The 13,356-nt window shown below is 43.4% G+C and overlaps 1 protein-coding gene across 2 annotated transcripts in view; it reads right to left on the reverse strand.

The window, feature by feature from the left end:
- rev3l (REV3 like, DNA directed polymerase zeta catalytic subunit) overlaps positions 1-13,356 on the reverse strand; it is a 153,695-nt gene continuing 140,339 nt past the window's right edge. For both annotated transcript variants that reach the window (XM_067985058.1, XM_067985059.1), the window contains 3 exons: positions 11,303-11,549; positions 8,777-8,986; positions 1-989 (listed from right to left, as the gene is read on the reverse strand). In XM_067985058.1, the coding sequence (XP_067841159.1) occupies positions 849-989; positions 8,777-8,986; positions 11,303-11,549 (598 nt within the window). In that variant the 3' untranslated portion in view covers positions 1-848. The remainder of the gene's footprint in view (positions 990-8,776; positions 8,987-11,302; positions 11,550-13,356) is intronic.

Raw genomic sequence — 13,356 nt, forward strand, 5'->3', positions numbered from 1 at the left:
CAGGATCATATAATTCCTTTATATTTCAATACAGTTTTACAACCATTGAAAAAAAATGCCTCTTGTACAAATTTTGGCAAATCAAATGATGTAATGATACTGTTAAGCTTTTCTTTGAAAACAATATAAACTTTTAAAAAAGATATGAAGTGCCATAATATATAATCCGAATAAATAATCAAGATATTGCAACAACCCCACACAGCACTGTTTCCAAAATCTTGTGTCTAGCCATGATTGTTTTTCGTAGCAAAGCACCCAGAAACATCAACATGACGGTGCTTTTAACAAACTGCTACATTTTGTACTGCAAGTTTAGTACGGTGCACACTAGAGAAAGCAACTATTAAAAGGTAAACAAAAAATATAGTAGAGAAAAGTTGTCAAAACATACAACACATAAAACTTCAATATATATTGTAGAAAATCATCTGTAAACATATGCAGCTTGAAATTTGCACCACAGTTGTTAATTACCCACATTTCAGTGCCCATAGATCTGAACTCCACTTACCATAATTGCATACGAAATATTACTGTACATTTATTTACAGGGCAGTTCAATCATCCATCACAATGGAAATGAGACAGATTCACAATTTTATTTTAAAAATGATCTCCCAACAAGTGAAACGATTACTTAATTGACCCTTTGCATTGCAATAGATTTCGTAATGTTCACACTCAAAATTGATATGGCAAAACCCTTCAATTGAGATAGCTACGAAAGCTCAGCTTTTGCAGTCATGGTAATCTCACCATGACCAAGATGTCTGCACACACAATGAAAATGCAGATGAGCACAAACTGAAAATGAGTGCCCGCCAATGCCGAGTGGATTAGAGTTGTTAAAACTGGTCCAACAACTGACGAAGATAAGGGGCCTTAGTAAGGTCACGGCTTACGCTGAACAGCTTATACAGAACCGGACAATCCAGCGAGACACACTGAACTTGTCTGTCCACACAGCCTGTGCAATTCCTGCAAATCTAAAAACAAAGAGACTTCTATGAGTAATCAGAGATTCAAAAGAAGGCAAAAGCTTTCTAACAGCTAGTCTGTTGAGAAAATGAACCACAGAATAGTGTGTGGCTGCACAGATGCAAGCAAGCTATGTTAGCTACATTACAGGTGGCTGATTTTCTGTAAACCATTACCTTGTGCGTTTATGAGCGGAGGGAGGGAGTGGTATGGGGAGAGGGGCGAAAGAGAGAGAGACACATATAGAGACAGAGAAGGGAGAGGTAGACAGTGGAAATGAAGGCAAGTAAAGAAGGAACAAATTTGCATTTATACAGCACCTTTCAAAACATCCCAAAGCACTTCACAGCCAATTACTTTTGAAATGTCATCCAAGGTGAGGTAGCCAATTGGATACAAAATTGGATTGACGACAGAAGACAGGGTGGTTGTAGAGGGTTGTTTTTCAAACTGGATGCCTGTGTCCAGCGGTGTGCCTCAGGGATCGGTGCTGGGTCCGCTGTTATTTGTTATTTATATTAATGATTTGGATGAGAATTTAGGAGGCATGGTTAGTAAGTTTGCAGATGACACCAAGATTGGTGGCATTGTGGACAGTGAAGAAGGTTATCTGGGATTGCAACGGGATCTTGATCAATTGGGCCAGTGGGCCGATGAATGGCAGATGGAGTTTAATTTAGATAAATGTGAGGTGATGCATTTTGGTAGATCGAATCGGGCCAGGACCTACTCCGTTAATGGTAGGGCGTTGGGGAGAGTTATAGAACAAAGAGATCTAGGAGTACAGGTTCATAGCTCCTTGAAAGTGGAGTCACAGGTGGATAGGGTGGTGAAGAAGGCATTCGGCATGCTTGGTTTCATTGGTCAGAACATTGAATACAGGAGTTGGGATGTCTTGTTGAAGTTGTACAGGGCATTGGTGAGGCCACACTTGGAGTACTGTGTACAGTTCTGGTCACCCTATTATAGAAAGGATATTATTAAACTAGAAAGAGTGCAGAAAAGATTTACTAGGATGCTACCGGGACTTGATGGTTTGACTTACAGGGAGAGGTTAGACAGACTGGGACTTTTTTCCCTGGAGAGTAGGAGGTTAAGGGGTGATCTTATAGAAGTCTATAAAATAATGAGGGGCATAGATAAGGTCGATAGTCAAAATCTTTTCCCAAAGGTAGGGGAGTCTATAACGAGGGGGCATAGATTTAAGGTGAGAGGGGAGAGATACAAAAGGGTCCAGAGGGGCAATTTTTTCACTCAAAGGGTGGTGAGTGTCTGGAACGAGCTGCCAGAGGCAGTAGTAGAGGCGGGTACAATTTTGTCTTTTAAAAAGCATTTGGACAGTTACATGGGTAAGATGGGTATAGAGGGATATGGGCCAAGTGCAGGCAATTGGGACTAGCTTAGTGGTATAAACTGGGCGACATGGACATGTTGGGCCGAAGGGCCTGTTTCCATGTTGTAACTTCTATGATTCTATGTAACGCAAACACGACAGGCAATATACACACAGGAAGCTCTTAAACAAGAATAATGACCACTTAATCTGTTTCAGTGGCGTTGGTTAGGGAAAGAATGTTGGCCAGGGCATCAGGAGAACTCCCTGCTCTTCAAAGAATGCATACATTCTTTTCAGTCCATCTGAACAGATAGACGATGCTTTGGTTTAATATCTCAGCCAAAAGATGCAGCAGCACTGCCTTAGTGCTGGAGTGTGAGCTTAGATCAAGTCCTGGGGTGCCATTTGAATCTATAACTGACTGACTCAGAGGGGAGTGCTGCCACCACCACCAGCTGAGCAATTTCTAGCTGGCAGACTGGGAGGGCAGGGCTGGAGCAGGGACAGAACTCAAATGTGTTTCTGCAGTTACCCTTATGACCTGCCAAACACTGTAGATTCCTGGTGGCATAAAATTCAATTCACTCATTGCTGTATCAAGGAACCAGGATGTGGAGATGCCGGTGATGGACTGGGGTTGGCAATCACACTCACCTGACGAAGGAGGAAGCCTCCGAAAGCTTGTGATTTTCAAATAAAATTGTTGGACTATAACCTGGTTTTGTAAGATTCTTTACATCAAGGAAACAGAACATTTTAAATGACTTAAAGCCGAGAAGTCTAAGGAATGCTGAATTCCCAACCAGAATCTCGAAAATTATAATCCCAGGAATTTGAATTCGACACCCCACAGATTCTATGGCCTAAGAACTGATTTAAAAATTTGTTTTTAACAGACACAAATAAACCTCTGAGGAATATAATTTATTTGCTTTCCTCCTTCTGCACCAGCTGAATGACAGTCAGTCATTCACACCCCATCCAGCTCATCTCATTATTTAGGCCAACTTTCAAGACTCAAAATTATTTTTGTCTCCCTCTTGCTGTAAGTCCATTCCTCACACTCTGTCCCATGGCAAGTCAGAAATCTGCCTTTTTTGAATATGCTCAGAGTCCACTGCCCCATCTAGCAGTCACCTTAGGTTGTGCTTTCACGACAGTTTTCTTATTTGAGATCCAGACAAACTAAACCAGCTTTCTCTCAATATCTCGCCTTGCGAATTAGGAAATAAAGAGGTTCACTTCAGCAGAGTGACTCAAATCCTGTCAGAGTTGTGGGTGGGCTGAGATTTCAGGTGAGTGCCCTCATGAACTGCACACTTACACACTTGTGATAACTCACATTCACATGACTTTCAAGCACACACAAGCAAGTTAAAGGTTTAACTAGCCACAGCAAAGGTGAATAATGTAATTAGCATTATTTATATCCATGGTCTTGCCAATCCGTAGCTCTGTAACCTCATCTGACACGACAACTTCTGAACCATAGAAAAGATACAGCACAGAAGGGGGCCATTCGGCCCATCGTGTCCACGCTGGCTCGAAGAACAACCAGCTGCCTGTTCTAATCCCACCTTCCAGCACCTGGTCTGTCGCCCTGCAGCTTACAGCACTTTAGGTGCAGGTCCAAGTACTTTTTAAAAGAGTTGAGGGTCCCTGCCTCTACCACCAATTTGGGCAGCAAATTCCACACACCCACCACCCTCTGGGTAAAAAAGTTTTTCCTCATGTCCCCTCTAATCCTTCTGCCAATCAGCTTAAATCTATGTCCTCTAGTTCTTGAACTCTCCACTAGTGGAAACAGGTACTTCCCGTCTACTCTATCTGGGCCCCTCATAATTTTGTACACCTCAAATCAAGTCACCCCTCAGCCTCCTCTGCTCCAAGGAAAACAATCCCAGCCTATCCAATCTCTCCTCATAGCTGCAATTTTCAAGCCCTGGCAACATTCTTGTAAATCTTCTCTGCACTCTCTCCAGAGCAATTACATCCTTCCTGTAATGTGGTGACCAGAACTGCACACAATACTCCAACTGTGGCCTTACCAGCGTTTTATACAGTTCCATCATTACATCTCTGCTTTTGCATTCTATACCTCGGCTAATAATGGAGAGCATTCCGTATGCCTTCTTCACAACCTTATCTACCTGTACTGCCACCTTCAGGGACCTGTGCACATGCACTCCAAGGTCTCTCACTTCCTCTACCCCTCTCAATATATTCCCTTTTACTGCGTATCCCCTTTTACTGTTTGCCCTCCCCAAGTGCATTACCTCACACTTCTCCGGGTTGAACTCCATTTGCCACTTTTCCGTCCACTCCACCAACCCATTGATATCATCTTGGAGTCTACAGCTATCCTCTTCACTATCAACTACACGGCCAATTTTTGTGTCGTCTGCAAATTTGCCAATCACGCCCCCTACATTCAAGTCCAAATCATTAATATATACCACAAACAGCAAGGGACCCAACACAGCCCTGTGGCACACCACTGGAAACGGATTTCCATTTGCAAAGACATCCATCGACTTTTACCTCATTTCCCATTGCTGAGCCAATTTTGGATCCAATTTGCCACATTTCCCTGTATCCCATGGGCTTTTACTTTTCTGACGAGTCTGCCATGTGGGACCTCGTCAAATGCCTTACTAAAATCCATGTAGACAACATTCACTGCATTACCCTCATCAATCCTCCTGGTCACTTCCTCAAAGAATTTAATCAGATTTGTAAGGCATGACCTTCCCTGAACAAATCCATGCTGACTATCCCTGATTAAACCATGCCTTTCCAAGTGATAGAATCAATACTGAGAGGATAAACTAATAGTTTGCCCACTACTGAGGTAAGACTGGCCGGCCTATAATTGTTCGGCCTTTCCCTCGTACCCTTTTTAAACAATGGTACTACGTTTGCAGTCTTCTAGTCCTCCGGTACCTCCCCTGTATCTAGTGAGGATTGGAAAATGATCCTCAGAGCATCCGCTATTTCCTCCCTGGCTTCCTTCAATAGCCTAGGAAACAATCCATCCGGCCCTGGTGATTTATCAACTTTCAAGGATTCCAGTCCCTCTAGTAAATCCTCTCTCGTTATGTTTACCTTATCCAATATTTCACACCTTTCCTCTTTAACTACTATGTCTGGAACATCCCTTTCCTTTGTGAATACGGAGGCAAAATATTCATTTAAAAACCTACCCACATCCTTTGCTTCTACACACAGGTCACCCTGATCATCCCTGATAGATCACACCTTTTCCTTAGCTATCCTCTTGTTCTTAACCAAAGATGTTTTATCAGTACATTTTTTAATCTTACTAGCTAATATTTTTTCATGCCCTCTCTTTGCTCTCCTTATTTCCTTTTTTACATCATCCCTGTACTTTCTAGGCTTTCTGCAGTATTTAGTTTTCTGTGACAGTTATAAGCTTTCTTTTTCTGCTTTATCTTTCCCCGTGTACTTCTAGACAACCGGGGGCTCTAAATTTGGCAGTGCCACCCTTTTTCTTTGAGGGGACGTGTCTGCATTGTACCCGTAGAATTTCACTTTTTAGTACCTCCCACTGGCTTGCCACTGATTTCTCAAGTAGTTGTGTCCAGTCCACTTCTGCCAAATCACCTCTTAGTTCTGTAAAATTTGCCTTCCCCCAATTTAAAACGTTTACACCTGATTTAACTCTGTCCTTTTCCATAATAATGCTAAAACTAACTGAATTGTGGTCACTATCCCCAGTATGGTCACCCACTGTCACTTCACCCACTTGCCCATCTTCATTTCCCAGGACTAAATCTAGAATTGCATCCCCTCTTGTTGGGCTTGTCACGTACTGGCTAAAAAAGTTCTTGTGGTCACCGATCAAGAATTTTGGGCCCTCTGTGCCCCTCACACTGTTTGAATCCCAGTTGATGTTAGGGTAGTTGAAGTCCCCCATTATTGCCCTCAAATTTGCCTACATATTTGTTCTTCTATCTCCCTTTCACTATTCGGGGGTCTATAGTACACTCCTAGTAGTGTAACTGCCCAGTTATTTCTTAGCTCAACCCATATGGCCTCGATTGATGATCCATTTAGCATATCATCCCTTCTCACAAATGTAATTGATTCTTTAACCAATAATGCTACCCCCCCCCTCCTTTTTAAAAAAAAATCACCCACTCTATCCTGCCTGAAAACTCTATATCCAGGGAGATTGAGCTGCCAATTATCCCCCTCTTTAAGCCAGGTTTCCGTTATAGCAATGATATCATGCTGCCACGTGTCTATACGTGCCCTTAGCTCATCTGCTTTGTTTGTAATACTCCTTGCATTGAAGTATATACCCTTTAACCCCGTCAAATTCCTGTGCTGAACACTATTTAACCTTTGCTTCTTTTGCCTTGAGTCGTTAACTACGTCACTAACTGCTTTTCTGCTTCCCGTTTCCTGATCTGAATTTGTCCTATCTGTACCTGCCCTTTGGTTCCCATCCTCCTGCCAATTGTAAACAATTTTACAACACCAAGTTATAGTCCAGCAATTTTATTTTAAATTCACAAGCTTTCGGAGGCTTCCCCCTTCGTCAGGTGAATGATGTGATGATCCTCCTGCCATACTAGTTTAAACCCTCCCCAACAGAACTAGCAAATGCCCCCGCGAGGATATTGGTCCCGAGTCTGCTTGGGTGAACTCTTCAATCCTCTGGCTTCAAGTGCATCCCGCCTCCCTTTATCACAGCCTCCATGCCCCACACTAGAATTCCCTCCCTAAACCTCTCCAACTCCTTAATACCTACCTCTTCAACTAAACCCATCCTAATATCACCCTCTCCGGCTCGGAGTTCTTTTTCTCCCCCCCCACACTTCTGTGAGGCACCGTGGGGCTTTTTTTCTCGGTTAGATTGCTATATAAATGCAAGATGTTGCTGTTGTTGCCACGACAAACATATTGCTTCCAATTAGGGCTCAAGCTCCATACCTGGAATTTGAGGTCACAATCTAGGTTGACACTCCAGGAAGTGGAGCATTGCCAAAGGTCTCATTCTTTAGATGAGATATTGAAGTGACACTACCTGCCTGCTCTGGTGGTTCAGGTAAATATTAAAGTATCTCGTGGTACTATACAAAGGCAAAGAAGACATCCTGGTGACCTGGCCAACATTGCACCCTCAACCGGTATCACTAACAAACATGGCTGTTTAGGGGATATTGTTGGTGTAGACTGGTTGCTACATTTTGTCTACTCAACAGCCACTGCAAAAAAAATTAATTGTGTAAAATACTTTAAGTTTCAATATGATAAAGTACTGTATAAATGCAAGTTTATTTCTAATTAGACACTAAGCAATGTTTGGAACAGTATACCATTAGCTAAATACAGCTAGAAAAGTAAGTGAATTCTTTTATTTACAGAAAGTGCTGAAAATACATAGCGGGTGCATCAGCAAAAGATTTCAGGTGTAGACCTTTCAAAAGCATTGGGTTTTGGCAAAGAGTCTGCAATGCTGTTGCATGTGCTGCACGTTACCAACATTTGGACTACATCTGGCATTTACTGCGGTTTGTTTTAATCTCCATTTATTAAAATAGGCAACTTTCGATCAGGGTTGCTTATGGTTGTGTAGACTATTTATATCATTGGAAGTGGGCAACATCCCAGATAGTTTTAATAGCACTGGTTCTTTTTGATATGAACCCCACGCAGTGTAGATTAAGGGCTGGATTTTCCTTGACTCACCCCTACAGGATTGCGGCAGAACTTCCATCCACCACCCCGCTACTGTCATGATCCCGACCCAGTTTCCTGGGTTGAGGGTCATACCAGTTATTTATGACGGGCTCCGGGCGGGATTCCTGGCAGCAAGCAGGAGCGTACCAGTGGCCCCGAGGGGAAAGAGAGCGGTGCGGTAACAGTTTCACCGCTGCAGCACTAGATGAGGCGAGAGTCACAATAAAGGGGCAGAAGAGTCCCGAAGACTGAAACAACTGTCCCACCAAAGTTATGCGCTGGGGATGAAATGGTGTGAGAGGAGGACGCTACATGGCTCTTTCCTTCCCTGATAGTGGCCACCCCTTCTCCACCCAATACATGTGAATGCTGGTGGGGAGGCAGAATCCGGGTGTGCAACAGATCTCCTGGTCATCCGCCCCAGTTCCCTCGGCCCTGCCAGGTGAAGCCTTGCAGTCATCCCTGGGGTAGTGGCAGGGAGAGGGAAATTGAGGTTGGGGCAGAGAGCCACTGGTCGACCTAGTCATCAGACTTTCCCCACTTTTCTGCCCAAATTGGGTGGGATAGTGGAGGAAAATCCAGGCTCAAGTGTTGAGTGTTCATTCTCTTGATAAAATTGTTAGTTAACATCATCCAAAGAGGATAATATTGAATAAAGGTAAATTTTGATCCAGTACTTTATTGTTTTAGTCCCTGGTTTTTACCCAGAGCATCAGTTTAATTTGCAGCCACGTAACTCAGCAAAAGTACCTTTAGCAGCTGAGCATGTGTCCATTCCCATTCCCGAATCTCCTGATGAAGGATCACAGCGACTTGCTGAGGATTGCTTCGGCACTTGCTACAGATGCCCAGCTGAGTCAGCTCATCACAGACTGGGCAGTGCAGGGTGGTGAAATACTGGGAGATGGTGCCTTTACGACCATCCTGCTCATTGCGAGCTGTTGAAAACGCCTTTTGCACCTAAAGATAATTTTAAAATACAAAGTTTTAAGATCACTTCAATCCGTTACTTTTCACTCGGACAGTAACCGTCCAATGAAGAGATGGTTTCTTTTAAAGCACGCAGGTAAAGCCAAATGAGATGACAGGTGTGACAATGCAGCTGGCAAAGAGCGAGTTTACAATTTGTACAGCTGGTGGTGGCGAGGGCAGCGGTACGATCAAAAAAAAACCTGCAGCATTGGCTACATTGTTGGTTCTGTGCTATATATTGCAATGCTGCTGCCGAGTTATTAACTGTACTCTGCTCTAGAAGTACGCCACATTCACACCCACCATGAATTAGACTGTCATTTTAACAAGGACAGACGATTTGCACAGATATACTGAGTCACAGTGCTGTAACCCAGGCTCAGTATATGCAAGGCAAGAGCAGATTCAGCTGTCCTAATGAGGGCATGCAGCATAAGGTGGGCACAGTTTCAGGAATATGCCCTCATGAACTGTACTAATAACCCGTACTTATTGGCATTGTTCCTGTTTTGCCCACACCATGTGCAGCCATCCATCCAGATGGATCTAAAGTCTAAATTGCAACCCACTTATAATTAGACACAAGTATTACTTATAATAGTCCAACCATTAAATGGAAAAATATGATTTAAAAAGAAATATGTAGCGGGTCCATTATTTGTGGGTGAGGGTACAATGACAGATATACCATATGGGAACAGGACACGGCCAAACTGAGCAGGTGAAGTTGGGAGAGATAGATGGACTTGGCAGGTGGAATACAACATCTGATGATTTATACTGGCCAAAGGATAGACTATGGCCAATTCTGGAGCCAGCCTGAGCCCTGTGCGCCTTTATAACAAGGTATAAAGTAGTGAGAGGTTCCAAATTCTTGATTATTTTTACGTTTCAAAGGCACCTCATTATCCTGCATTAGATCGCGACCACAATCACCCAACACCTTGCTCACAGAATCCATGCCTGCCTGAAAAAAGCGGTGCCTTCCAACGGTGTCAGCCTAGTACTACAGGTCATACCCCTCCTCAAAATTGAAGCACTGCGCTGCTGTTAAGTAACCCTACCCAGCATCCTGGAGAAAAGGTAACCAATTTGGGAATAGCAAATGAAAGACCCATTTTCAACATGGGTCTTTGTGAAACTGTATCCAGGACTGTAAGATGTGTGCACCTGAATGGTGTGGTAGCTACAACAGTAAATCATTTACCACTAGAGTTTGGTTTTCATGGTTACTAGCAGCCCTCTATCAGCTAGCCCGAGCGCCCATTCCTCACTAGTGAGCCTGGAGTGTTGGTGAGCTATTTGATTGTGGGTGACCATCACAAGTTCACATTTTCTAGCAGGGCTCACTGGATAACAATCAGGAGCCGGAATACAGACCAATTCCCACCCCCCACCCCCACCATAGCCCAGGGATGCAGAGACCAATTCAACAACAAACTGCTTGCTCCCTTAGCTAAATTCGGGCAGGGATAGGACTGAAAACTTGGAGCCTTCCTGTTTACATGTCTCAGTACCATACCAAGTGGCGCATTTACCCACTGGACCATTGAGGGAGCACTGACCTTTGATCTTTCAACAGCAGGAAGATTGTGCAATTAGTCAGTTTTAAAAAAAAACTTATTCTAAGAATAGCAGGGAGTTCTCCCACTGTCCTAGCCAACATTTCACCCTCAAACACTACCAAAAATAGATTAACTGATTATTTATCTCAGTGTGTGGGACTTTGCTGTGCTCAAGTTGGCTACCGTGTTTGACGCTGTAACCAAGGGTCACACTGACCAAGAGGGCCAGAGGGGGCATGGGCCAATGAAGAAAACCAAAAGCCGATGAAAGCAGGTGCTGAAGGAGGTGGTGAAAGAGCAGGCATTGTCACTACAGCCGCAGGGGAAGTGGGAGAGAATGGGACAGACTAGCTCCCAATGTGCGGAATAGCTCCAATAATGCAGAGTTGCATGCTTCAGAACAACAGCGTTTTGTGGGCTGCTTTGCATTATTGTCTTTACCTTCATTTCTGTCCCCCTTCTTGGTGGTTTAAGAACTGAAACGCAAGCTATTGGTCGTTCCTACACTTTAGCTACTGGATTTCAACAACATAAATTTTCATTTTAATTTTGAAAGAAAAAGCAACATTTTTTCTTTAAAAAGTATGTCCCCTTCTTCAGTTCTTGTGTGTAGGGAAATTATAAACAGTCTCTTTTGGAATGCATTTACGGTGTTGCTATACAAGTGGCCACAGCAGTACAAACTAAACAAAACATTACAAATCTAATGTGTGCGTAGGGAAATATCATTGCTTCTCACCCTGGGTAGCTCATGGTACCAGCTGAAAACGTCCACACCAATGAGAGAGAAAATCCTGTTGAGGGGTGGCAGGATCTGTTTGGTGATGTAGTAGGTAGCATTCAGTCTCAAGCTGGGGTCCTGCAGGACTTCAATCGGTCGTCTGACAAGCTGAATGAGAGGCACCCCTGGCACTCCATACACAATGACATAAGGGACCCTCTCGCCTACCCTAGGCTCAGATCGCCGGTCATACGACAGCATCCTCCTGTTAGGAACAAGATATCCATTAGCAATTTGTGGAGTTAAAACTTACCCCAACATCATGAGCATCGACCAATATTTCCTCTACCTAGAGACACTGATCAGGATTTACTTGATACTGCATCGTTGGGATCCAAAGGGCCTTTTATATTAATGCACAAAAGTTAAGTGGAATCAATAGAAATCAATTTTAGAACTTTCCAGTTCAAATGGCTTCAATGCTTCATTAGATATAAATGCAGATTCTGCATCAACCAGCAGGTGGCTTCATGTGAAAGTGTCCTTCAGCCATATGCTTAAAAAAAAGCTACAAAAAAACAACACATGCGCATACCTTACAGTAGTGCTATTAAACAAAACGTACATTTCTGTAGCACTCACTGCACACAAAAACCCCTCAGAGAACTTTACAGGCAGTGGACATGGAGCTTAACGAGGATTTTGAAAGCAGGAAGGGAGGTGGCAAGGTGCAGACATTGAAGGAGGGAGTTGCAGAGGTGGGAACAAGGGTCTGAAGGAGCAGTTGCTGGGGCATGAGAAGTGGGATAGTGTTGGAGACCCGGAGGGTACATGCAGGCATATAGGCCTGGAGGAGATCATCGAGATCGTGTAGGGTGAAACCCTTCAGTTTTGTGGATCTTGCAGTCAGTTGTACTGCGCCCTTTTCGGGTCCACTAAATGCATGGAGCCATTTCACTGTCAGTCTGCTAATGTTGTAACACAAAATAGCACAGTGATATAAGCACACTAACACATGCAACTGGCCAGAGCCAATTTCCAGGCCCACTAAGATTTTAAAAATTGCAGGAGCCGTTCTGAAGAACAATCTATTATATTGCTTATAATTCCCATTTTCTCAAGGCTCAGTGGTATATAGTGACCTGGGTCTCAGTTTTCCAAATCAATCTTCAAAAGGAAAAACAGGACAGTGATGCAAATGATAGCCTAAACACGGTATATGGAAGTCATTTTGGGATTGCTCTTCTGCAACTTATTAGGTAAAAGGGATGCGAGCTAGAGATTTAAAATGAGCAACAGAATACTAAAAAAAAGCATTTCAAAGTACAAAAACAGTACAATAGTGTAGAATATATAATAAAATCAGATATTAAGGATCAACTTTCTCACCTTCCCCCCCCCAATGTTTCATCGTTTCTATAAAAAGACACAATGTGTACTTGCACATCGGAACGCGACCTCTCATCACAGGCTACACTCTATTTACAACAGCACGTCAATTGCTCTTAGCAATTTTTTTTTCAAATGTTTACAACTGGAGCTGATAGCGTTTGATGTCCTAACACCAAGTCCATTTTATGACATGCAAGCCAAGATATTACAGCAGTTATTCTTCATCAAGAGCAGTGTCAAACAGGAACATTTTACAGCTCACTGATATGGCCTCAGGGTGCTTTGGAATCTCTCCCATTTATACAGTTAAGACTTTTCTGAAGTTAAAGTCACTGATAATCTTTCTGGCCACTGCACACTTCTCAAGGCCAAAGAAAGCATGTGCGTAACTGCAGGTGGAACAGCAACAACCCCTGGTGCCAGTAAATGTGGCTGCCTCTGCTTCAGTGTTTATATTACCATTGGTGGCACAGTCTCTGGAAGCCTGTCTTGTGTCTCAGCTTCCCTGGAAGCAGCAGCAGCACCACCTTTAATTTAGGATGCTGCTGACAAATGCAGGGCTACTGTCGGGGTAATGTGGTTCCCCACAAGCCTCATTAAAACAGGATTCCTTTTCTTCAGTAAATGCGCTATGTAAGGCCCATTGCACATGCTTTAACAGCAACTGTTTTCTATGAACT

This window comes from Heptranchias perlo, chromosome 5 (genome assembly GCF_035084215.1).
Source record: "Heptranchias perlo isolate sHepPer1 chromosome 5, sHepPer1.hap1, whole genome shotgun sequence".
NCBI classification, from domain to species: Eukaryota; Metazoa; Chordata; class Chondrichthyes; order Hexanchiformes; family Hexanchidae; genus Heptranchias; species Heptranchias perlo.